At 43.2% G+C, this 24,227-nt stretch overlaps 1 protein-coding gene across 4 annotated transcripts in view; it reads right to left on the reverse strand.

The window, feature by feature from the left end:
* Positions 1 to 24,227, reverse strand: part of bahcc1a (BAH domain and coiled-coil containing 1a) — a 74,073-nt gene that overhangs the window by 18,437 nt on the left and 31,409 nt on the right. For 3 of the 4 annotated variants that reach the window (XM_086057735.1, XM_086057744.1, XM_086057727.1), the window contains exons 3-5: positions 13,372 to 13,554; positions 2,955 to 3,080; positions 388 to 2,763 (exon numbers count right to left, since the gene is read on the reverse strand). In XM_086057735.1, the coding sequence (XP_085913861.1) occupies positions 388 to 2,763; positions 2,955 to 3,080; positions 13,372 to 13,554 (2,685 nt within the window). Of the gene's footprint in view, positions 1 to 387; positions 2,764 to 2,954; positions 3,081 to 10,713; positions 10,849 to 13,371; positions 13,555 to 24,227 lie in introns of those variants that run through there. The other variant, XM_086057751.1, reaches the window with a different exon arrangement.

The following is a 24,227-nucleotide window of genomic DNA, read 5'->3' on the forward strand; positions in this document are numbered from 1 at the left end:
GTATTTTCTTTCCAGCTGTTCCACTTGCTTTTGTTTCATTTGGAACTACTGGCTTTGCTTGTATACAATCCCTATATAAATGATGTTAGTATGAATGATTGTAGTTTGAAATGTTTCTAATTGCTGGTTTTGCAAGGTTCCATGTGAGCTATTTGGAAGATGAATGTCTGTATCAAGTTGTTAGCCCACAACCACAATGGGAGAAGATCATTTAAAAAAAAAACATGAAATCATAAAAGCTATTCCAGCTAAGAGGCGGAGAGGCCCAACGCAGATGCAGCTAAGTGAGCGTAGTATTATCTAACATAATACCAGGTTGAGAATATCAGTCATTAAAAAAAAAAAAAATTGGTTTCTAATAACTGAGGAGTTGTCGTTTGACTGTACCTTTCACGGTGGTATGCACCCTGCCATGTCTGCTGCTGGAATGACCGTCTGATGAACGACATGACGGTTCCCTTTGTCTTGCCACGGCTACTGCAATTCCAACTGGCGGCTGCCGCACCTCGCTTTCCCCGTGGCCTGCTTCCCCGATATCCCGATGTCGTCCACTGTAATCGGGACGCTCATTGTCATTGACTGGGCCCTTCCTTGACGGTAGAGTCTGTTTGTTGATCTGAAGGGCACAGCTTCCCCCAGCAGGCCCTGATTTCAAGCTCCCAAGACCGCCAAAGGGGTTTTTTTGAGAGAGAAGCTGCGGCTGTTGCTGGTTGCTATACTTAAGTAAGCTTTTCATGGCACTGCTCTCACCCCGAGTTGAGCCTTGGGGCTCAGGTTGTTGCTGTGGCTGCTGCTGTTGCTGACTGACCGGAGGTGCAGACGTTGGCTGAGGAGGCTGATTCATTCTTTGCTGCTGTTGCTGTGAATGTTGCATAGTACTGCTTCCTAACTCCATGTAGGACTTTCTCTGTTCCTCCTCATTGTGTGGCATGTGGTGAGGGGGTCTCATTGCCCATTGCGGCACAGGGGGCTGCTGATGGTGCTGCTGCCCACTGTTGCTGCTGTAACCATAAGTCGACATGTCCATTTTTCGTTTCATCTCCTGCACTGTCCCCTGGTTCAGGTCACCTGGAGAGGGAGCCTCTGGGCCAGGTCGTCCATGCTGCTGGTGGCGAATCCTGGCTACTTTTTGGCCATCTCTCTGTAAGGAGCAGCTACCACCAGAAGCGCTATGTTGGCTTATGTTTTTGTTTCCAAGTGGGGAGGAATTTGGTGGGGGTCCTGGATGAGAACAGTCTCTGTAAGGAGAAGTGTTGACAGAATGCGGGACAGAGTGTCCAGTCTTGGGTGCCTGGGGCAGTGAGGATCTGAACATGTCCATGTCAACAGCGTTGTTGACACACTCAACACTGCGTGAGCGTGCAACCTGGTGCTGCTTCTGGGGTTGGGGTGGTTGTTGTTGTGGTTGTTGTTGTGGTTGTTGTTGTGGTTGTTGTTGTATAAGTGGAGGAAGCTGAGAGACTTGCAAATGGTGGTGGTGGGACTGCATCCAGTCTGGAGCCTTCTCTGTCTTTCTGTATGCGTGCTGTTGCTGCTGCTGCTGCTGTTGTTGTTGCTGTTGTTTTCTATGCCAACTACTGTGGTGACCACCACCTGCATTTTTGTCCATATTTTTGTCCTTGGTATTTCCACCTCCACTGCCTACAATCTGGCAGTCTGGGTTCCCAAGTTGGAATGGCCCACCATGTTTCTCCCCTGCATCTGCCACAGATGGCACAAATGTAGGCCCTGTGACTTTAGGTTCCCGCCCTGCATTTGCTTGCCCCCTGTCGTGTGAAGTGGGGTTACCTAGTGGGCCAGCAGGAGGTGGACAGAAGAATTCTGGGTGGTGGTGAGCATGGTGGGGAGGATGTGGATGATGTGGGTGGCTTGGGTGAAGCTGAAGGCAGTGAAAGCCTCCTGGGTGTGCATGTGTATGGGGGTGAGTGTGCGGGTGTGGATGGGGGTGTGCCCCTCCAGTAGCACCCAATTGTAAGGGTGTGGGTACGGAGTAAGACAAAGAGTGGTGGAGTGGCGCCTGACCCCTTTCTAGGCAGTCTGATGGTTGTTCACTAATTCTCATCTCCCCACTTATCCCTTCTTTGGTGCAGCGGCTATTCCCACTAGAGCCCATATGTCTGCCATGACTGTTCCCTCCACCTACAATAGTTCCCAGGGGTGTGCCCTCCCCGCCACAGCTGGGCATGGACGTCTTAGGCCCAGTCACATTTCCTGTCTCTCCATTTTGCATCTTGCCATTGTGCAAGCAAGCGCTCATTGGCTTGCCCATAATTTGTGGGTCCTTGCTGTATTCCATCGGGAGTGACGCCTTGTGCCTCTCCAGGGCCCGGCTGTTGACCTCCTCCAGGGGCAGTGGATGTTGGGGATAGTGCGGGTGCTGTTGATGGGAGTGGGAATGGTGGTGATGGTGGTGTGTGGGCAGGGCAGTCTGGTGGCTGTGGTGCTGCTGCTGCTGCTGCTGCTGCTGCTGCTGCTGCTGCTGCTGCTGTTGTTGTTGTTGTTGCTGCTGTTGGTGTTGCTGGTGTTGTCGTTCCTTTGCTTCCTGTTTGCTATTTGACCTTTCCTTGTCTTTGACAGGTCCCACCACTCTCTCCACAGTCCCCTCTTTAGAAATCTTCAGCAGAGTTGCTCCACCACCTGGATCTCTTTCTCTGCTGCAAGGCCCCTGGGAGAGTCCTGAGCTTGCCCTGGACATCGGTGGCAGACTGTGATTAGTTGAGATGAGAGGTGGCTGCGATGGTAGACCTCGAATGTAGAAGTTCTCTGAGGCACAGATGAAGAGAGCAAAGACAAACCAAATGACAAAGAGATTTCATAGAATTAAATTATTCATCTCACTGATCATGTCCCTTGGCATTCTTAAATACATACCCATATCAGATTATGCCATACAATGTTATATAGATTTAGTTGACTTATTACTTATGATTAAATTCTAATCATTTGCGCCTCACCTTTTTGGGTGTCATAGAAACGGTGTTGACCATAGAGAACTCCACCGTTGGCATGGTGTTCCAAGTGGCTCATAGGAAGAAAAGTGTGGGCCAGACTCCCTGAGAACCGAGGATACCCTGCAGCGGCTGAAATAGATAGCAGATAAGACTGGTAATAAGTACTATGATGCAGTTATCCACACAAACTACATAATCCTCTAGGTCCCATGCAGCTGGTGGTGTTCATACGCAAATAAGTAGCGGCCTCGCCTGTCATGTTTGCCTTTCCCGCTTGAATTTAGAATACAGACAATACACGATAAGCTCAGGCTTGAGGATGATTGTGATGTTTCTTCAACATATGGCTATTTGTCTTTCATATTCCCAGAAACATACATGACACCTTTCTCCATTTGATTAGAGGATTTCACATTCTATTTGCTGCCACTCCCTGACCATATCATCTGTTGGATCCTGTATTATATCAATGTGATCCCCTTTTGCTGTGCCCTTGAGGGATTTGAATCCACTAAAGTTGAATGAAAGGCACCTGGACTGAGACTGTTAACTTTTAAATACAAAATGGTTCATCAGTTTGGAATTTCCATTGGGTAAATACAGACAATGCTGTTGATAAAAAACAACCTCTCAACAGACACTTGGGAACAAAATACACAAAGTCCCTCCTGAACAAGGTGAATGAAAAGCAAACCCCACCAATTCCCTTCAGCCCCATCTTCATAAGGAGAAGTCAGGTTGTCTACGGTCTAAGAATTACCAAGAACTTGATGACTGAAAATCTTCAGATGTCAACCTGTGATAGTCTGCCAAATATCTCCTACTGTACTATTAAAGACGTTGTTGGTAAGAGGACACTGGAAACATGGATTGACAGGCAAGGTCGTCACAATGTTAAGGCATTGCACCATCCTCATTTTAAAACATAACGTGCAGGTATATGGTGGATGGAAGGAAGGGGCGTATGAGGATGAAAGGGGTGTACAGGGAGGGAAATGATGGTTGTACAAGCTAAATGAAAGACAGATGTATTTGTGTTGGCAAGTGTGCGGCCTGATCCTGGAAAGCGCAGATACAGTTTACTTGGCGTGTGTGGCTTTTTTTCTCCTTTCCCCCTAAGCAGCGTTAGATGTCTCACTTTTAGCTCTTGGAACAATGGGGACGGTGCTTGTAGTGGCTCTGAAAAGGGAGGAGTGTTGTGGTGGGCTAAGTGACCTCATCTCCGAGTAGCCTCTGTGCCCTCCCATCTTAATTAATGAAATGCGCAAAGAGGGCAAACAGGCCTACAATAACACAGAGGGGATGCTTTCCACAGAGGGCACCAGGGTGATAATTACACACAGTAGCCTCACTTTCTTTCACCTTTTTTTTTCCACCGCTCCTACTCTTTTCCCACATCCCCATTTGTCTCGTTCTCCATCTTAGCTGCTATGATTAATAAGCACACAAATTTATGCCAAATCTTCTACATAAGAAGGAGGGGGAATCCTTTTGTTGAAGAGAGAGAAATACAGAGAGCTGTTTGGCGAGTCTTTATCCAAGCTGGGAGAGGGGCTTTTTTCATTTTTTTTTTGAGAGTGAGTGTGACGATTGATGGCGTAATCCCTTTTCACAGCGTAGTCTGGCTGTGCCCGATAATGCCAGCCTGCTCAATTTCAGCATGCCCTCCACTGGGGCGGCAAGCGTGTGGAGAGGGGGGTCTGCTGGGCACGGTGTCGCTCAGCCATTAATCTGACCAGGACAAGGGAAGATGCTGCCGCTGCTGCTGCTCTTGCTGCAGGCGACGCAAGAAGGGTGTTAGCGCTGTCTGCTGACTGCACAGCGGCTTCGCTTTCTTTCTGTCCCCCCACAATAAACAAGTCAGCAGCCACATAGGGGATTTCACTAAGCGTGCCCTCATTTTCAACGGGCAGAGCAGGAGGCAAAACTAACAGAGCCCAGGGAGGGGATTTCCAGACATTCTAAAGGTATTTTTCACAGCTTGGTGGCTTGAGAGAAACTGAATGACGAGGACAAAGGAACGACAAACAAATGTGGAGGAAGATTAGGGCCGCATAAATTCTTGCTTGCTTTTAATTTGTATTCCATTTTTTTTTAATAATGAAGGCCTTAATTATCCTTAATCCTTAAAAATACAATTTTGCTTAGGTCGAAGCAGCTGACAAGCAAGAAAATGGTGACTGTCGACATTTTCACTTTGGTAGTTTGCATTTCTAAATTGTACCTGAAGCCAGCTCTATATACAGTGGAACCTCAACGAAGGAGTGCCCTGGCCCCAACTTCAAGATATGTGCGGTACACGTGATTTTAAGGTACTCCACAGTTCTAGTTCTTGTTATCTCTACTAAATCAATGTCAGTTTTTAAAAGATGTTAATAAATTTGGCTTTTATAAAGGTAAAGTAGTCTGATAAACAGTGGAATCATCCATCCATCCACCCATCCAATTTCTGGACCGCCAGGGTAATGGACATGCTGGATCCTATCCCAGCTGACTTCAGTGCGAGAGACAGTACACCCTAAACTGGTTGCCAGAACATCGCAGCAGTGGAACCATAAAGACTGATTGCTTATGTATAGTGGAACCATAAAAGTTGATTGTCAAAATACAGTGGAACTATAAAAGCCGATTGTTGATATACAATGGGACTGTAAAGGTTGAATACAATCTGCTCTGGGATGCTGGTTAACCTCCATTGCAAAATAATTTTACAACATAGGAAACAATAGAAAGTGAAAGACTCACATCAAAAGTACATTTCTTGCCATTATAAACCTTTATTAACCCATATATATATATATATATATATATATATATATATGTATATATATATATATATATATATATATGTATATATATGTATATATATGTATATATATATGTATATATATATATATATATATATGTATATATATATATATATATATAGTATATATATATATATATATATATGTATATATATATATATATATATAGTATATATAGAGTTTTGAGGCATATTTCACTGAGATTTTGGTCCATTAGGGCCTTTGATTTTTGAGTTTCTACTATTCTCTCTGGGGTAATTCTGTGCCAAATCACCCAGTGGGATTCAATGAATATTCAATGAACATTAATTTTTCAATGACTACTGTATTCAATGAATATTCAATGAATATCTGAGGGTATGGATACTTTGAATCTTTATTGCTGCTAAATAAAACCATTACCTCCCTGAAACTATTTTTTGTTTTAGACAGTGTAAAAGATTAGCATTTTTTTTCATTTATATCTACAAGTACATCAAGTTTCATTAAAATCAAAACTTGCCTGGTTAAAAAAAAATGTTTTTTTTTTGTTGCGTGATTTGTCATGGAATGACCCTCTATTTTCTTGTGCCGCTAACAACGGCAAGATGCTTCAGGAAATTGCATCAAATGCGGCGAGGAGGAGCGTGCCGTTAGCTCAGCTAATTGAGAAAAATTGACAGAAGCATCAAGACACAGAAAGGGAGGAGAGGAGATGAAAACTGTTTGGCGGAGGAGGGGCAACACGGCGGTGCATCTCTCCAGGTCTGACTAATTGAAAGGAAGGGATGCAAACCAGCTCGTCAGAGAGGGAGAATTAAAGAGGCAAGAGAGGAACGGTGGCGACTTGGGGGTGGGGGTAGGTTGACATTTTAAATCCCACAAAGGGAGAAAGCCATCAACTGCTCACAGATGGGAAAGATGGACAACTGAAGATAGGCTTGGAAAGGCGAAACAAACCAAAGTGGATTAGATAGGTGTGTTGGGGAAATGGAGTGGATATCAATGAAAAGTATGGCGTCAGATTATTGCTGGCAAAAACGAAGAGGTCGTTTGGATCCAAGCCAGCTGGCCCGAAGCCTGCAAGGAACCCTGAATTTTGCCTTTGAGTTGGTTGTCAAACAGAGTCTTTGAAAAGCACATGTAATGCTTTGTTTTGAGCCACAATCACACACTGGCAGATTTTTTTGTGTGTTTCTTCTATATACTTTTTACATTTGTACTTAAAGTGCAAAGACTAAAAACATAAAACAGTGCAAAACCGCTTCCAAACACATGGAATTGGATGGAAAACGTGGTGAATAAATCATGACATCAGCCTTTAGCGTTTTCCGTACTGGAGGGGAGAAAAAGGAACTGGTGGCAAACAAAAAGAATATCAGATCTGAATGGACTGAATGTGAAACAAATTCATGCAGTAAATTTAAATGATTTATTTTGCTGACTGCTTATTCATAATCGTTCCCATATTTGTCATCGTTGTGGCTTTATTTTTATTTTTTTAATTAATATAGTAATCTCTTTTACAATGAGCTTGTGCCAGCGATTGGCCGCCGACCAGTCCGGGGAGTACCCCGCCTTTCGCCCCAAGCCAGCTGGGAAAGGCTCCAGCTCACATGCGACCCTAATGAGGACAAGCGCTAAAAAAAATTGATGGATGAATATCAGCGCTGTTCACCCTAGCCAACTAATGGAATTTTTCCCCGGTTCTTGCGTCGTACCGACGTAGTATCAGGCGGAGTAACACCACCAAGGGAATAACCGCAACCAACGTTTAGCACCCGAGATTCACCCACCCTTAACCCTTTTGTGTTGAAAGCAATTGTCATACGTCATTATTTGAATACCTGAAACTGCAATTGGTGGGTAAACCTTTACTATGAACATGGCAGTGTCCCACTTCAGCGAGTTCGAGCAGAATGATGTAATAACCCTTTGAGAACGGAGCACATAAATTTAAACCCTTCCATTTCACCTCAGGAAGGCAGCATGAAATAGGTAGCAATATCACTGCTTAGTTTTATCCATATTGCTACAGAGATTGTAATGATAAACCAGCTTCAAATGGATCACTGAAATCCAATCAAACATATTTTGGGCATTTGATCAATTCGAGCAGAACATTAACCATCTGTCTGAATATTCTCAAATCTCGTTTCAATGGTCGTATTGTGCTGAATATCAACACCGCCATTGTTGCGACTGTTGCTCAATTTCCCATGTTAGTATTCTTCTAAACTACTTGACTTAATCAACAGCACCTCTGCTGGCTACAGCCAAGTAATGTTTTTTTTCTTTTCTTTTTTTGCTCATCTAAAATGAGCTTTCAAGCCATTTATTGCCAATCCCACTTGAATTTTACAGGTAAACTAAACAATGAGAATTGCAAGTTGTGTATTTCAAACAACCACATAACTTTTGCTTCAAAGTCTACCAGCTTAATACTAAAACAGGTTGAGGAACACTATGAACAGGTTAATGAATAGCATTTGGGTTGTCCTACGGATATTTAAATATGGCAGTGCAGCAGCACAGACAATACAACAATTCTCACAAACGTAATCTCTCTGCGAAGAACACCTAATATTACTGCGGCTTACAGGCAAATAACCTGTGACTGTTTCCCTGTTTCTCTTTATATCTGTATTAGACTGCCTCCAGGAGGCGAAGGTAAGCACACAAGGAGCAGCGCAATGGCAATGGAATTGAAGTAAATAATGTGACAAACTGTGTCATGTCTTTAGTACTTATGACGTTCGTGAGACTGATGATTCCATTTTTTTTTTACCAGGGGTTGCACATGTAAATATCACAGGCGATCAGGTTAGCTTAACCATGCCAGCCAAATTTGTAATCATGTTTAAAAGTTGATCACTTGTGCAGCCCTAACACCAAGGGCCCACAGCATCTCTGGAATCTTAACCTTGTTATTGTGAGCGCCACCTTGTTTTCACGGATGAGATACTCGTGATTTGTCACTTTGTCGCCTCATCAGACTCTCTTAACGATTCTAAGCAAGACTCACGGATTCCACAGTGCAGGCAATGTCTCACTCATAGGTGTCCAGGCTCGGTCCTGGAGGGCCGGAGTTCTGTAGGTTTTGGATGTTTCCCTGCTCGAACACACCTCCAATCAACAGGATCGTTATCAGGCTTACGCAGAGCTTCCTGATGAGCTTCAGCTGTGTTGGAGAAGAGAAACATCCAAAACCTGCAGGACTACTGGCCCTCAAGGACCACGTTTGGACACCACTGGTCTAACTGTTCAATAATTTGAGAAGTAAGCGTACTCTGGCCTTTTTCCCCCCTAATGTGGACACTAGCTATGAATCAAGTGTTCTGAGGTGCTCTCGCTATAAATGAAACAGTCTGCTACATGTTGAGAACGACCAAGGCCCAAAGTGGGCTGCTCTCGCCGTTTCTTTATTTATGTACTTCACAACCACAACAAAGCCATTGATGTCACAGTCCACAAGCATATTTTATCGACTGCGAAACCCCGCACGCCAACTTATGATTGGTGCTGCGTACTGTTTGAGAAATTGTGACCAAAAAAGATAAAGTTTATGTCATGTGTTCCATCTTGAATCACAAATTGGCCCAAATTCAACAGAGACTCGACGCCTGTTTGGCAATTTTTCTATCGACCAAAGCAACCCACGTGCAGACATGTTCATAATTTTGTCATCTTTTATGAATCCTGGGTGCATTCCACTTTTAAAACTCACAAATATTCCATATTGTATAACTTAATTTCTTTGCGGCTCAGCAGGGGTGGCACCCTAGCGCCATTCTGACGTTAATGTTTTTAATAAACAGTCGATAAATCCACGCAAAGACATTGGGGGTTCAAAACAGTTTTCCCATGCACATCTGCACTTAATGAAATCCTATAACATATCTAGATTTTTGATGCACTTAATGAAATCCTATAACATATCTAGATTTTTGATGCACTTTATTTCTAGCAAGGACCAAACTAGAGATCTATTTTGACTCAGAATGTGAGCAAGTCTGCTTACACTTGCATGTAAGAAGCCTTTATCAGGCCCCGAAAAAAGATCCAGTGATTATTATTGAAGTGACACCCAAATCAGTGCCTTGCATGCTTGACGGTAGGGGTCCTGCCGATACCCAGGGAGAGGAGGCGCGATTGTGTGGTAATTGATCTGCTCATTTTGATGACTTGCTTTTTATGCAAAACACGCAAAAAGACAATATGCAATTATCTTGAGGAGAGACCAGCTGAATGCGGCTGATGAACAGTCTGGATTCAATCATACACTTAGTGCGTTATATGCTATTAAACTGCAATACAGATAATGGCTTCCATTGCCTACCGAGTAATAATCCTGCTCGTAATCACCTCCATTACTTTTATTAGGCTTGGCATTATCATCATCACTCTTGTTAATATTAGTCTACTTTCCACAAGAATCAAATATCTTGGACAATCAAACAGTGGAAAGAAACACTCAAGTTCACCATTTCAGTTTTGAGAGAAAATACTTTGGATGGTACGAATGCTGTGGCTAAGGATTCACTACGGAGCTTAACTACAGTATCAGCACAATGTTTTAATACACACAACACTTGTGTATAATTTAAATGTTAAAATCATATAGCTTGTAATAGCTTTTATTTCCGTCCATGCAAATGCATTGTCTCTTTAATTTTAAGCATCGGCCTTGTATGATACAAAATGTTTGTAGATGTTGCTTTCTTGTGAATCAATGAACCAATAGTGTAGGCCTAAGTGTTTTCTGAGAAGGGCAACACAGTGGACTAGTGGTTAGCATGTTGTGTAGTTAGCATGTGTTGGTTTTCTCCTGGTATTACAGCTTTCTTCTTCATACATGTTAGGTTAATCAAAGACTCTATATTGGCCTAATGGTATATATTCTACCGACCAATCGTGATAACACTTGTTGATGATGTCATCATCAAACCTCTGTGGAAATGTATTCATGCACATACCTTACATACATGTGTCGCTGTTGAACAGTCATCCACCCTCCCTGCTTTCCCAGCTGCTCGGGAACTACCCAGGGTATGCTAGCCGCTAAGCTAACATGCCGCACTCAAAGTTAGCTAGGATAGGCTCGAGCAGCTTCACCCGCAACCCTAATGAGAATAAGCGCTACAGAAAGTGGGTGGATGGGTGGTTCCTGAGAATTGCTTCACATCTGTGTTGCATGGAGGCAAGCAACTTGTGGCAGAAGTAGAGTTAAAGCTATCATAAGTATTTTTAGCCTTATTCACTTTAGTAGGCACACTGCACATGTTGCTTATGTGGGCTGCCACTGATCAGTAACCACACCTCCCCACTTCAGGGTAATTAAATATAATTAAAAGCAAGATGACTGAAATACAACCAACTCACAGACTCTGTGCGCATAAGTTGCTCCATGATAACATAATTAACAACAGATTGCCAATTATGTAGTAGTCACTGGAAGTTAATATGAAACAAAATGATTTGAAAGCGATATAAGGTTGAAACAACTTGGACCTCTAAAGTAACAAAAACGTTTTTGGTGTGTGTGCTTTTTCATGATGCCATCACAGAAGGGTACTAGTTTGTGATATATAGCTTAAATGAAAATACGACAACATAAACATTAAAAAGGGCAAGTACAGAACGTACACCACACCACAAAGTCTTCTGTTTTTAGTCTTAATATGAAGAGACTTGCCTCCCAGGCGAAACGAGTAATCCTTGCACATTTGTAGTCCAGGGTGCATACACAGTTTATTATTTTTAACTTTTACTAGACAGCGGGTTATACACTTGTGTAAGAATGTTAAAACCACTTTCACCTATTTCAATCCACCCGACCACATAAACTTTCTACGGTGCTTGTTGCCATTAGGGTCATGGGAAGGGCAAGCTATGACAATTTCTGAAAACCGTTTTTTGAAAACCGTTCAAGCCGATCGGTTAAATAATTTCGGTTCGGTCTGTCTGCGTTCCGTTTGGTCCTTTCACGGAACTCTTTTTGTCCCCCCTCATGAACGCTAACCCAATAAGGCGGCGTCCATGATTACAGCACGCGTCATAGCATATGCGTCATATCCTTCCAGCGACACTGCAGCCAATTATATTGCAGCGGGGCGGGTACATTTTGTTGCATCAATCTTTTTCCATTCTTCAAGAATGGCCTCTTTTAGAGACTGGATGCTGGATGGAGAGTGATGCTCAACTTTTCTCTTTAGAATTCCCCATAGGTGTTCAATTGGGTTCAGATCAGGAGACATACTTGGCCACTGAATCACTTTCACCTGGTTCGTTTTCAGAATTCCAACAGTGGCCTTAGATGTCTGCTTAGGATCATTGTCATGTTGGAAAAGTGCACGACGACCAAAGGCATGGAGTTGATGGCAGCATCTTTTCTTTCAAAATTGAGCAATAAATACAGCTGTGAATTCATGATGCCATGAGGTCCTGTGACATTTCTCTTCCGTGTAGTGCCATTGCTAACAGCATGAAATGGGAAAGTGTTTTCTTTAAGTAAGACCAATTTATAGTCAACAGTCTGCTTGACACCTGTGTAATGAATAATTGACTCAGCTGTAGACGTTTGTAGTCTAAAATTTGGGCTTTTTGGGCTTTGCTCCAGAGACTTTCAGTGGGGTGTACTCATTTTTGCATCACCCTAATTTGAATAAAACTGAAAATTCTGTTCTCTAATGTATATTATTAACCTTACTTTCATGTTATAAGTTAAACAGATGTTATACAAATTTAGTCTTGTCAATATTTTGAAAATTGTTTTTGATTTCATTGACATATTGTTTAAAGTGTTATATATGTATATATATGTGTGTGTGCGTGTGTGTGTATATATATATATATATATATATAGTGCATTATTTATTGATTACTTTTATTTAATTATTAAAATATATACAGTATATTTTATTTTACTCCTAAACTGAAGTACAATATTTTATTTTATATTTATTATTTTTTACAGAAAACACATTTTAATCAACCAATTTTATTTATTCTGCAGTAGAATGCCAGTTAAGTATGTCAAAATGTTGCTAAAAACATCGTTTCGAATTGGCAACAGTTTGGCAGGTAGTCATCGTTTCAGAGCAGAAAACAAGAAAATTCTCACATATTAATGTAGGTTTTATTGTGCTCAGCCATTAGATATCCCAATATATTGACACATTTTAATTCACTGAATACTTGAGCAACCTTATACAGAAAGCATGTGTTTTCATTTGACTGACTTTGCACATGCGACGTGTGTGCGACCCGGTTTTGTCTTTTTAATGTCGAGTGTTGGGAGGGACACCAGGAAAACGTTTTACTGGCCCAAATTTACGAGTGCTGTTCCAGAGGCGTTCCGCCTGACGCGCTGCGAGTACCGCAAGATTCCCTGGCTGAACTTTTGACTCTCATGTCCCTGGCCAGAAACTGTGGCACAAGCCTTCCGTCCCAAACATACTGGGCCTGGGGCCTATTTTGATGCCTAAATAAAAGGGCAGGAGCCGGCGCGATTACAAGACGTGTTTAGTTAAAAAAAAAAAGCAAGTGTAGCCTAAAAATAAAGAACAATAGCACCCAGTAGGAAAGAGGTTGGTGGGGTGTGTTTTTTATGCACATGTGTGCTGATGAGATACCTTCATGCGAATGGGAGAACCAGATTTGCGATGCGCTGGAATGGGGTCCGCCCCGGAAGGAGGGCGAAGAAGGCGAGGAGGGCGGCCGGGAATGGTGAGCCGGGTGGGAAGCTGGCGAGCCAAGACTGCTGGCCAGAAAGGTCCCCATGAAGGAGGCGGAGGAATTTCCCATCAATCCACTGCCTGTACGAAGGAGACAAAACAGACCCTTTGATTTGTGGTTATTCAGCGAACGGAGCAACAATCATCTGACATGTCTGTCAACATTTTCATGGAAGTGGAAACAAATGGTTTGACCATATATGGACATGTGTAACCGGAACTGCTGTATAAAGGGACAGTGTCACTTTGAGATGCACTCAGTACAGTACAGTAATCATGTCTCTCTCTGTAGAAATTATTTTTGAAACGATAGCGTTGAACAAGGAGGAAGGTTGCTGATGGCCACATCTCACACTGAGGCACTCAATGCACAACTCTGCACTGGCGCCCACATCACTCACCAGGCCTTGCCCCACCTTTTAAAGCCATTCACACTCAAAGTCACATTAAAACTACAATAAACCATGAGGATGGTGAGCTCAGGTGCACTGGGAGAGTGCCTGCAGCTCGCTATCAAAAACAGAAAATCTGACTTAACAAAACTAACTAAACATGGCAAGCTAACCGAAGCTAACATAGCAAGCTAAGTACTAGCCAGGCTTGGGGAGTAACGGAATACATGTACCGCCGTTATGTAATCAGCTAAAAAAGATTTTGTCTTCATGAGCATACTCGGTATTAGAGTAATCCAAAAGTAATCCAAAAGTAATCAAGTTACATTACTTTAATATTATGGTACCTGGATTACGTTGCTAACTACATTTTTTAGCAGGTAACTTGTAACTGTAATGGAATACATTTTAAAAGTAACCCTCCCAACCCTGGTAGCAGCCTACTGCTCAACAACAACCTAATACTGTACTGCAGAGAGTATGCTGAGTGTAAGGAGACAATTTGACACCAAAATAAAACGCTACATGTAGATTCCAAGGCTGACTGACTTCAAGGCGTAAATATTAATTGTGGCGTATTTGAACGCTGGCCCGAGGAGAGGGGTGAACGACCGCACCACAATGTGTGCGTGTATGTTTGTGATGAGAGCGTAACACTCATGCGCGCTGACAACAAGAGTCGTGGTCCTCTCTCCTCTCACTCCGCCTCTCCCTGCGGGCACACAGAGGTCTCCTCTCACAGCTGAGCACACACTTTTCCAGGCTCGCTCCCGCTTGCTCTCACACACTTTCGCTTCTGTTCCCCAGTGTGCCCCCCCCCCCAACTCTCATTCCCTCCATTCTCTCTTCTGTCCTCCCTCTATTATCTCTCACCGATCTGTTCTACTTCTCTAATCTTCCAATTTTACAGCAGCAATCAGACAATCCCACCCTTTTTTTTTCTTTAGTTAAATTTAGACATTTTTCTTGGTCCCATCTCAGCAAGCAAAAATACACTTGCGGTGGTATGTAATAAGCATTCCCATCTCTCAAAGCTCAAGTTATGTCATCCTAAACTTGACTATACCTTAATGAAATCATTCCCAAAATAGAAATTTAGTTCCTCAAGGGATCCAATGCACAAAAATGCGTCTATTGCTGTAACCGCCTAACTGTACATAAATTAATGATAAATAATATTACTCTACAATCCAATAAAATAAGTTTGTGAACCCCTTAAATCTTATTAGGAACCAGAACACTACCTTAATGTGCTTTTATTTTATTAATGTGAAAAAATAAACGCACCGTCACTTTAAAAGACATAGTAGGAAAGTCTGAAAACTTGACATAAAAAAATAATTATATATATATATATATATACACACAAACATAAAAAATAAAAAAAACAACAATAATGTATTTCTTTTGACTACCCCCATGCAATCTTTTTCAGTGGCAATACATCTTTTTTTGAGAAGCCTTTATTTTCTTCTCTAATTCCAAAACTTAACAGGATTGTTCTGGTGCCATATTCTTAAAGGTTAACAATCCCATTTTATGGCATGCTTTGCAAATACAGGGAGCACCAAAACAAAAACATGAAGGAAGGGCCTCATCAGGGTCTATTACTTTCTCCTTTGTGGCTTCTGCTTCACAATTACATCACCTCCTGTTACACTGGTGATACATGACAATCGTCTCACAGTTCTTTCAGTTTCTGACGCTTACCATCGCATTCATCCTTGTTCTCTGCCGTAATATTTGCACCAGCAAAGAAATCTGTCTCTGGCTGCTGGAAGTGTGTGTTAAACAAGATTGCAATGAGTAATTGACCATTTGTAACAACGCCGAATATGGATGGTATTGTGGAGCTGATTGTCTATTATGCATTGCTGGGCAAGCCAGGGAAAACACACTCATTAAACAATGCTTAAATTGCATTGCCATTATTTGCCCACTACCCACACCCAAGTCGCATGACCGTGAAGTGTCTTGCTTATGTATGAAGGCAGCACTCATGCACACGTGTGTATCCTGCGTTGTGCTGGGAATGCTGTGTGTAAATCATATTGGATCCCATGTAGACAGCTTCATGTGAAGCCACAATTTGCATGTACTATAGCTCATTTCCATGTAAAGTAACACACACAAATCTAAATCTCCATTAAAATCTCTATTAAATTGAATTGAAAAAGAAGCCTTATTTGTCCCCAGGGAGCAATTCAAGAATCTACCGGAAATGAAAGTAATGGCTTTTTAATTCATTTATTTATGGAACATTTCTTGGTTTGGTTTCCTGGCAAGGACAGCAAAATTCCATGTTTCAACCCCTATCCACTGCTGTGTTTTATGAAGAGAGTTCTTTTTACATAGAGCACAACAAACAGAGGCTATAATGCTATCACACACAGACATGACGTCTAAGAATCAGCGATAGATGAAAGACTGCAACGAACAGCGTCCATTGTGACTAGAGGTGTCAAAATTAACCAATGAATCGACAACTAATCCATCCATCTATTATCTGAACCGCTTGTCCTCACGGGAGCCTATCCCAGTTGTCTTTGGACAGTAGGCGGGGTACCTGAAGTGCTTGCCAGAAAATCGCAGGGCACAAACAGACGAACATTCATTAACACTCACAAACACACCGCGGGACAATTCAGAGTGTTCAATTAACCTACCATGCAATTTTTTAGGACCTTGGATGAAACCGGAGTACCCGAAGAAAACCCACGCAGGCACGAGGAGAACATGCAACTCCACCCATGAGGGCCGGATTAAATCCCACGACCTCTGCACTGAGGTGACTGATGTGATAACCAGTCATTCACCGTGCCGCCTCGGAAACTAATCGATTATTAAATTAACAACTATTTTAATAGAGTTCAATAATATTTTTTCTAACCATTTGAGCTATTGTTTAAATTCAAATTATCCAAATCTTCTGATTTCAACCTCTCAACAGTAGTTATTCTCTAACTCTCCGCCTGATTCGTCCATAATGAAATCAGACTGTTTATCTTTTATGATGACTCAAAATAAGACATCTGAACCAAACCAAAATAATTGTATCAACAGTAATGGGGAAAAAAGTGAAATTTTATTCCATTATTTGATTAATCGATGGAATAATCGATAAATTAATTGCTTCTAAAAATATTTGATAGCCCTAATTGTGATGTGCAAAATAATTTTCTGACTGCTTTCGACATGTGTGTTTTGCGAAACGTCATTTCCCTCCAATCTGAGATTTACCATTTACAAAAGTATTGTCCTCGCTTTGATACTTCATCCAAGGTGAAATATTGGCACGGAGAGTTGTTCCCCCAACAAACTTGGAAAAATTCTGTCTTTAACAAAGGGGCTGCTGTTTTATCATTGTTTTGTGGTACAGTGATTCAGGCAGTCTGGAATAGGTGTTAGTGACAGGAGGCATTGTGCAGCAGCCTGCTGACGCGCTACAATGTCGTAGCTTTCCTGGATTGTACCCCCACCCTATCGCCCCCATCTCTGGTGCCACCTCAAATCACCCGAGTGCCTGCAGTAAAGCCCTGTCACAGCTCCAAAGAAGACAGGGGTGGGGGTTGAGGACAGTGGGGATGGATTATTGCCAGCATGGTTGCCAGGCACACATCCAGGCCGCATCATTCAGACACCCACAACTGCTGTACAACGTTGCCATCTACCATATATACACTATCCTGGCCTTTTTTCTGCTCATTTCCCCTCGAGGTACCCAAGCCTCCTCGGTGCCTCCGGCTCACATAAATCAGCTAATCCTCTTGCATTATTAACAGTGTCGCCCTGGAGAAAAAGAAAGGGTTAGAGAGACATCGGGAGTGACAGCAAGGCCTTTTTGTGCACAGCAACGGAGAAAGGTGTCTCTGCGAGGATGACAAGGGAGAAAACACAGAAAAGGAGTGTCTGGATGTCAAGCAACAAGACATTTATGGAAGAGCAGTACTTGATGAAAAACCTCTGAGACGACAAGGTGGCCCCATTTATCAAAACGAACCGGATCAGACCTTGCAATAATCCAATCTGTATTTTGACGCTATGTCCTCAAATTGGAAACATAGGTCCATGTTCTGGTTTTCTTAATCCACATCATGCCACTTATGGCGCTTTTCCACCGGACCGGTTCCACACTGAAGCGGCATTTTTTGTCCTCAGATGTCCGCGTCTCCATCGGACGTTTTCGGGGCCAAGCGGTTACAACGGAACCGCTTTTTAGAACAATCTCGGAGGTGGTTCTGCAGCTCCGGTCGTCTAACGCCGAGTGGGGCCGTGTTGTCACTGTCATCTGATTGGTCGACAGCAACGCAGCAAGCAACGCCGTGGAACACGCCCATTTCCTTATTTTATGCAAGCGAGGCAAGGGGCGCCCCCCAGTCTTTGCCAAAGTCATAAAAATACAGTTTATACAGTTTATACAATAAATATAATAATGTGTTACAACAACGCTGAACTATTTTTACAATTTAAAAGGTAGGATTTGGAATGACTGTGGTTAAAAAAAATCGCGAATGCACACCACTCGCCTGGTCGTATGTTCCCATTCACTTGAATGAGAGCTTCAGCGGCAGTTAAATGAAAGGGGCTGAGCTCTCCATTCAGAAATAGCTTCGCGAGCTAGTCGCGAAATCAAGATCGCAATATTTCATCCATGGTGGTCCATATGAAATTGTAAATATGGTTCAATGTTCGCGCGACTTGCCACTCGTGAAATGTTATGGCGAGCCGCATGCACTGTGGGAGTGCAAGCTTGGCTTGGACAGTTCAAATGATCCTGCCCCCTTCCCGCCGCGCGCCTGCTGCAGTGGAAAGGCAATGGAGGCCGTGTAGTGCCGTTCCGTACAGTGTGGTGTGGTAGCGTGTCGTGCGGGGCTAATGGAAAAGTGGCATTAGAGTCGTCTATGGTCTGCTTCATTCTGTGACAACATGAAGCAGAACGAATTGGAGGTGTTGCTGCTGAAGAAGGTGCGCGTTGTAAAAGAGGTCATAGAGCAATCCGAAGTAGTGAAGAACAGGGGTTATTGGGGGTCACTTGAAAATCAGTGCGTTAACTTTCCACATTTGCTTGCTTAGCAGCTTATTGAGGAGCCAGCTGACACCAAGCCAACTCTGTGTCGATGTTCTGTCTATTTTCAGCTCCAGTTCTTGAGTGGTGCCAGTTCTGCACTTGTATAGGCACTGATTTGGTGCTCATTCCTCACAACGATGGAGATTAATCCCATTAGGGAATTAAGGCAGAAGGGAACATTTTATGAGCTGTATACACCTCCCAGTCTGAGCCATCCTAAATCGAATGTGCAACACAAACGTCTGGAGGTGGAGGTGTTGACTGGATATATAGGGACAATGAAGCTCAGTTTGTTCCTAACGGCAGCATCACACATATTCATGAGGAGATGGACTGGAGGCCCCCATGGACAGTTCGGAGTGAGCAGCAAGCAGGGAGGATAAAGGCCCCGTTGTCATGGGAACAAAAGAGAACCAGAGCTTGAGGCAAGGAGACTGAATGCTCACCATTAAAGCAACGGCAGGGGGATGCATTTGACGTTTAACGAGATGATGGGAATATTGCAGGTGTGACAACAACAGTCATCAGCAAGTGACCAAGACAGACGTTACAAAGTAGAAACATGCAACACCCTATCTACAAACACACAGTTAAGACTAGAATAACACTCAATGAAACAAGACCATCGCCAAGGTTGAATCTTAGGCATTCGAAAAGCTTCATGAAAATCTGGTAAATTGATGTCGCATAATCCTGTCTACTAACAAATGTACGAAAACTCATGTTGAAGTTGCATGATCAGAAGACCTTATACAATCAGGTCTCTGGGCTTATGATGTCCTAGCACACGTTCCTTTCCAACTTCTTGTATTCCATGAACTGATGACATCAAACTGAGTGCAACAGCTGTCTTTGATATTATCCGACAAAGCAAGGCAAGATGTTAGAAAATTTGTGTTCAATATCTGAACTTTGCTACCGCCATTAAGGATAGGACTCTTCAGCTCCCTGACCTAGCAACTGGATTATCTTAACTTTTTAAGACTCAAACAAGAATTAAGACTGAAAAATGTTTACTTACCAAGTAAAAACATCACAAAGGCTTTGTCAGTTTCCATCCAGACTCTGAGTGTGTTGCTCATCTGACTTCCTGTCAGTGCAGTCCTTGATGCTTGCCCAAGCCTTCAGACGTCAAAAACTTTCCACTTAATACCTCATGTCCCTTAATCAGTGCAACATTTTTGTACACCAGTAAGCGGATTGAACTGGGCAAATACTGCATACATCGGTGGCCTCCGACAGACTGTGCACACCACCAAGGAGGGCCGCTGACTAACCCAGCATCGACTTCCTCACAATAAAACACACCGGGAATTTGAAATGGCTACTCAAGTGGGTGGTGGGGTGGGGGGTGGATTTCCTTCGAACAGTCATCTTGAAAACATTAACTCAATTGGTAGCCAGATTGCTTCGCACAATTGTCACAGACATCTTTGTTCTAGTTTTCTCCAGCTTTGTTCCATACGTAATTATCAAAATGTGTATTATACACAAAAATGTATCCGTACAGTTTTTTCACCCTTAGGGTGGTACCAACCACAGGAGCAGTGTTTTCTGAAGGGTAGAGCTAAGCACACAATTTACCATAGACTACAAAGATAAAACAACATATTGCTGGGTGACCTTCAAGTCCTTTGCTGCATTATTTACATAGCAGACACTGCTATGGCCACCCCCTACATTGCGGTTTACTATGACAAAACGTTGAATTGAACTGTACCACTTGGTGAAAAGGTAGAAACACTTCAACCCTACTTCACACCCCTGGTGTGTTTTGGGATTGGATGGCAGCAGCGTGACCAAACACGAGGGCTGAACGTAAGAGACAGTCCCACGTTTTCTGTTGGAGGCTCGTCCATACTTAAATGAGTGAGCAGGCGCTCGAGTCCTGGAAGAGGGCCCAGTGCAAGGGTGGGGGAAAGTGCCAGCAGCGCACGCCTCCGACACTCTCCACTCTGCATGCCTGTGGACTGAGTTTAGTGGATGTGGTCATCTTATGCGGGGGAGGAAAAGAAACAGGAGAAGCAATTGGAAGAATAGACGGTAGAGGAAAGTCAGAGAGATTTTCTATACTACAAGGGGAAACATCCAGATGATGGGTAAGGCCGAGAGCTAAGCCAAGTGTAGATAGTGGTGTCAGGGACTTTTAGGGGCTCATGCGCATGTAGTGCTTCGTTGGTCAGCTACTCTCTTGTGATTAATGGCACGCTAAAGGCATGCTGAGATTGTTTTCCCCTCTACCTGAAGCATCATACATATACAATTGAAAAATGCCTCAAAAGGTTGTGCTGAACCACCATATCGAAAAAACAAGAACAAGATATGTCCTTGCAAAGGTATCAATAGGGAAAACCGGTTGGAAGTCATCTTTTTTAGTTAGGATGGAGTGAGCATGCAAAGTATATTCTGCCTGCATTTCACCCCCCAAAAATATTTTTTAAGATGTTTTCCCTAACCCATACCCTGGATAATTTCAGTTGTTTTTTTTACACTCCTCAGTTTTCTGTAGTTACTTCAACAGTTAAGAGGCGTCTTCTGTCTCTTTTCTTTTCCGTGGCTCTGGTTGTTATTTTCGGCTGGCACTGTTGCCTGTTCGCAGCCAAGTCCATTTTCCATGTGGTGCTCAAATTCTGAGAATCACAGCAAAAAGAGTAAGTGTTCACACAGCATCAGTGCTGACATGGACCAGGCAGTCATTTTGGAAAGACTTAATTTGAGTCAGGGGATGTTTCTTAAGTCCACTAGAGAGGAAACTCCTTTTCTATATCACTTATCCTGGTTAGGGTTACACGTAAGCTGGAGCCTATTCTAGCTGACCTTGGACAAGACGAGAGGGAGATCATGGACTGGTCGTCAGTCAATCACACGTTACATAGTTTGACAGCCAAGTGTACACTCCGAGTTACACATTTGGGCAAGTCAGAGTCTTCTGATTTCTGACTGTGGGAGAAAACCTGCACTTCTAGAGAGAAAAGTCAAAAATGATATTCAAACCCGGAACCTTTAATTGTGGGCAAGACTGTGGACTGTAATACCGATCAGTATCATAGGCCGCAAAGTCAGTAAACCAGGGTTCCTGTGGCAATGATAGATCCAATTGTGTTTATTACTGCCTGTTTTCTATTGGAAGGTGCTTTTTGAAGGTAAGTGCAGTTTTAGCTTGTCTTTGTGACTGATGTTGAGTGGTGCTTGGTCCATGAGAAATTGTAGTAATGTGTTGAGTCATTGGCCTCACTGGTAGAGAACAAGTAGACATTCCATGCTGGGACAGAGGAGGGAGTGGGAGGACAGATTCGAAACAGCAACAGGATGAGACCAGGACAAGGCCCATTACCTCCTTTTTTACACCACCCACACTTGTACACTCAAACTTCCCACACCCACCGCACAGATTTGGTTTAATAGCTCAGGCAAGAAAAGCAAGGTCTCCACAGAGAGTCGTGTAACGGTGCCTTCATGAGAATGTTTATGATGTCACAGGAAGTAGATATTAAACCAGACCTGAGTGCTATACTTTTGGTCCGAGCTCATTACAGAGTGTTTACTCTCCAAGCACCTTAGTTCCATTGTACTTTATTAAGCAACTCCCCCACCCTGGACTGGCTGTTAAAGCCAATCTAAAGTGTCTGTCTCTTGGTTAAGATAATATGCAGGAGGCCTGGCTTGCAAGCTCTCACGTTGTTCTTTGTATGCAGAGCAGTTCTACACCTCCACAAGGGAAGCCATTTGCTACCTGTCCAAACGTTTGTCGAGCGGGCTTGTTAACTGACCTATTGTAACATGAGACGCTTTCAGAGCCCTTTCCTACGTTCCGGATCGTTATTCCCGAGGCATAAAATCACCATTATCATAGTGGAGCTCATCCATCTCGCGCACGCATGCTAAACATCCGCTTTTAAAATTGTGATTTCTTTCTTCCTCTTCCCCCTACACACTCTCTTTCACACACACACGCACACACGCACACAGACAGTAACACACCCAAACATAAAGACGCCCACAGCTGCGCCAGGCCATCTCTCTAACAATCCAATCTGTTTTCTTTCCCATGATGTTTCCCATTGGCACAGGGAGGAGAAAATCTGATTTACTCCCCCACAGGGCCAATGCAGTTGCACTGATATGGAAAATGATTTCAGAGCTGCTTGAGCCCATAAACATTATTTTGGTCTCCCCTGTTAATGACACATTTCTTCCCAGCATTGTAGTAGGGATGAGTATTTAGAGAGGAAGTGGGGAGGAATCCTTCGGGGCCGCACAAGCGTCGGGGGAGTCCTTCACCCTTCAGACCATTCACTGACATCCAAGACTTCCTTCACCCCGTTTTTCACCCACGCACACACAATTAATCAAGCATGCAGGAACTTAAATTGTCATGGCCTTCAGATAAAGGCAAAGTACAAAGATATCAGTGCAGATTTAGAAAGGGATTTCTCACCTCACGCTCTCTCCGGAACTGTCAGTCGGCTTCCTAACACACTGCATTTGGCTTCAGGGCTCAAATCAGCCCGGTTCCAATTGTGTCATACAGACCACAAATCTTTTTATTGGTGTAATGCGGCAAGCGCAGCAACTCCCCTCTTGAACGTGGGGATAAAATGCATGCTCGTTGTGGCGAAGTCACAAACACTCCGCCCGAGGCACATTGTCAACAAGAGAGACAACACTGTAGCCTCAGGTCCAAAATGCAATGTTGTAAAGAGACTCCAGTGGGCCAATGGCGGGGCACTAAACCTTGCATTTGGCACGCATTAAACCCTATCTGCAGGACCAAATATGAGGGCCCAACAGGAAACAACCATTTTAGATCCCAAAATGGTCATGCCATTGTTCTATACCTTCCCCTGGTAATATGACAAAAAAGTCTGGATATATTATCGATGATTGATATCCATTGGTTATTATAATCCAAAACCAAAGACTCGATTTTTGTGGGCAGGCCTAAAAACGCATCTTGCAATTCTGTGACAAGAAGTGGGGGGGCAAACATAGATGCACATTCGGGGGGTGCCAAGCACTCTACAATTGCCCATGTCACCTGTGTGGCCGATTACATCATCCGCAACCGCAAGTCCAGAGATCAACTTCCGGTTCCTTTAACTGTAAATGCACTTTGCGTGTGTCAATCTCCTGCATGGACTCCAACAAGACTTTCTGCGTATAGACTGCGCGTGTGCCTCCCTCTGATGCGTGTACCTTTCTCTGCTGAATTTAAATGCATTAATGAGGGGAGACGCTTCGATTGGCTTGAGTCAACGGGATTCCATTCCACAACAGGTAAACTACCATTTACT

Source organism: Leptonotus elevatus, chromosome 1 (genome assembly GCF_054856555.1).
Source record: "Leptonotus elevatus isolate MCC_2025b chromosome 1, RoL_Lele_1.0, whole genome shotgun sequence".
Taxonomy (NCBI): Eukaryota; Metazoa; Chordata; class Actinopteri; order Syngnathiformes; family Syngnathidae; genus Leptonotus; species Leptonotus elevatus.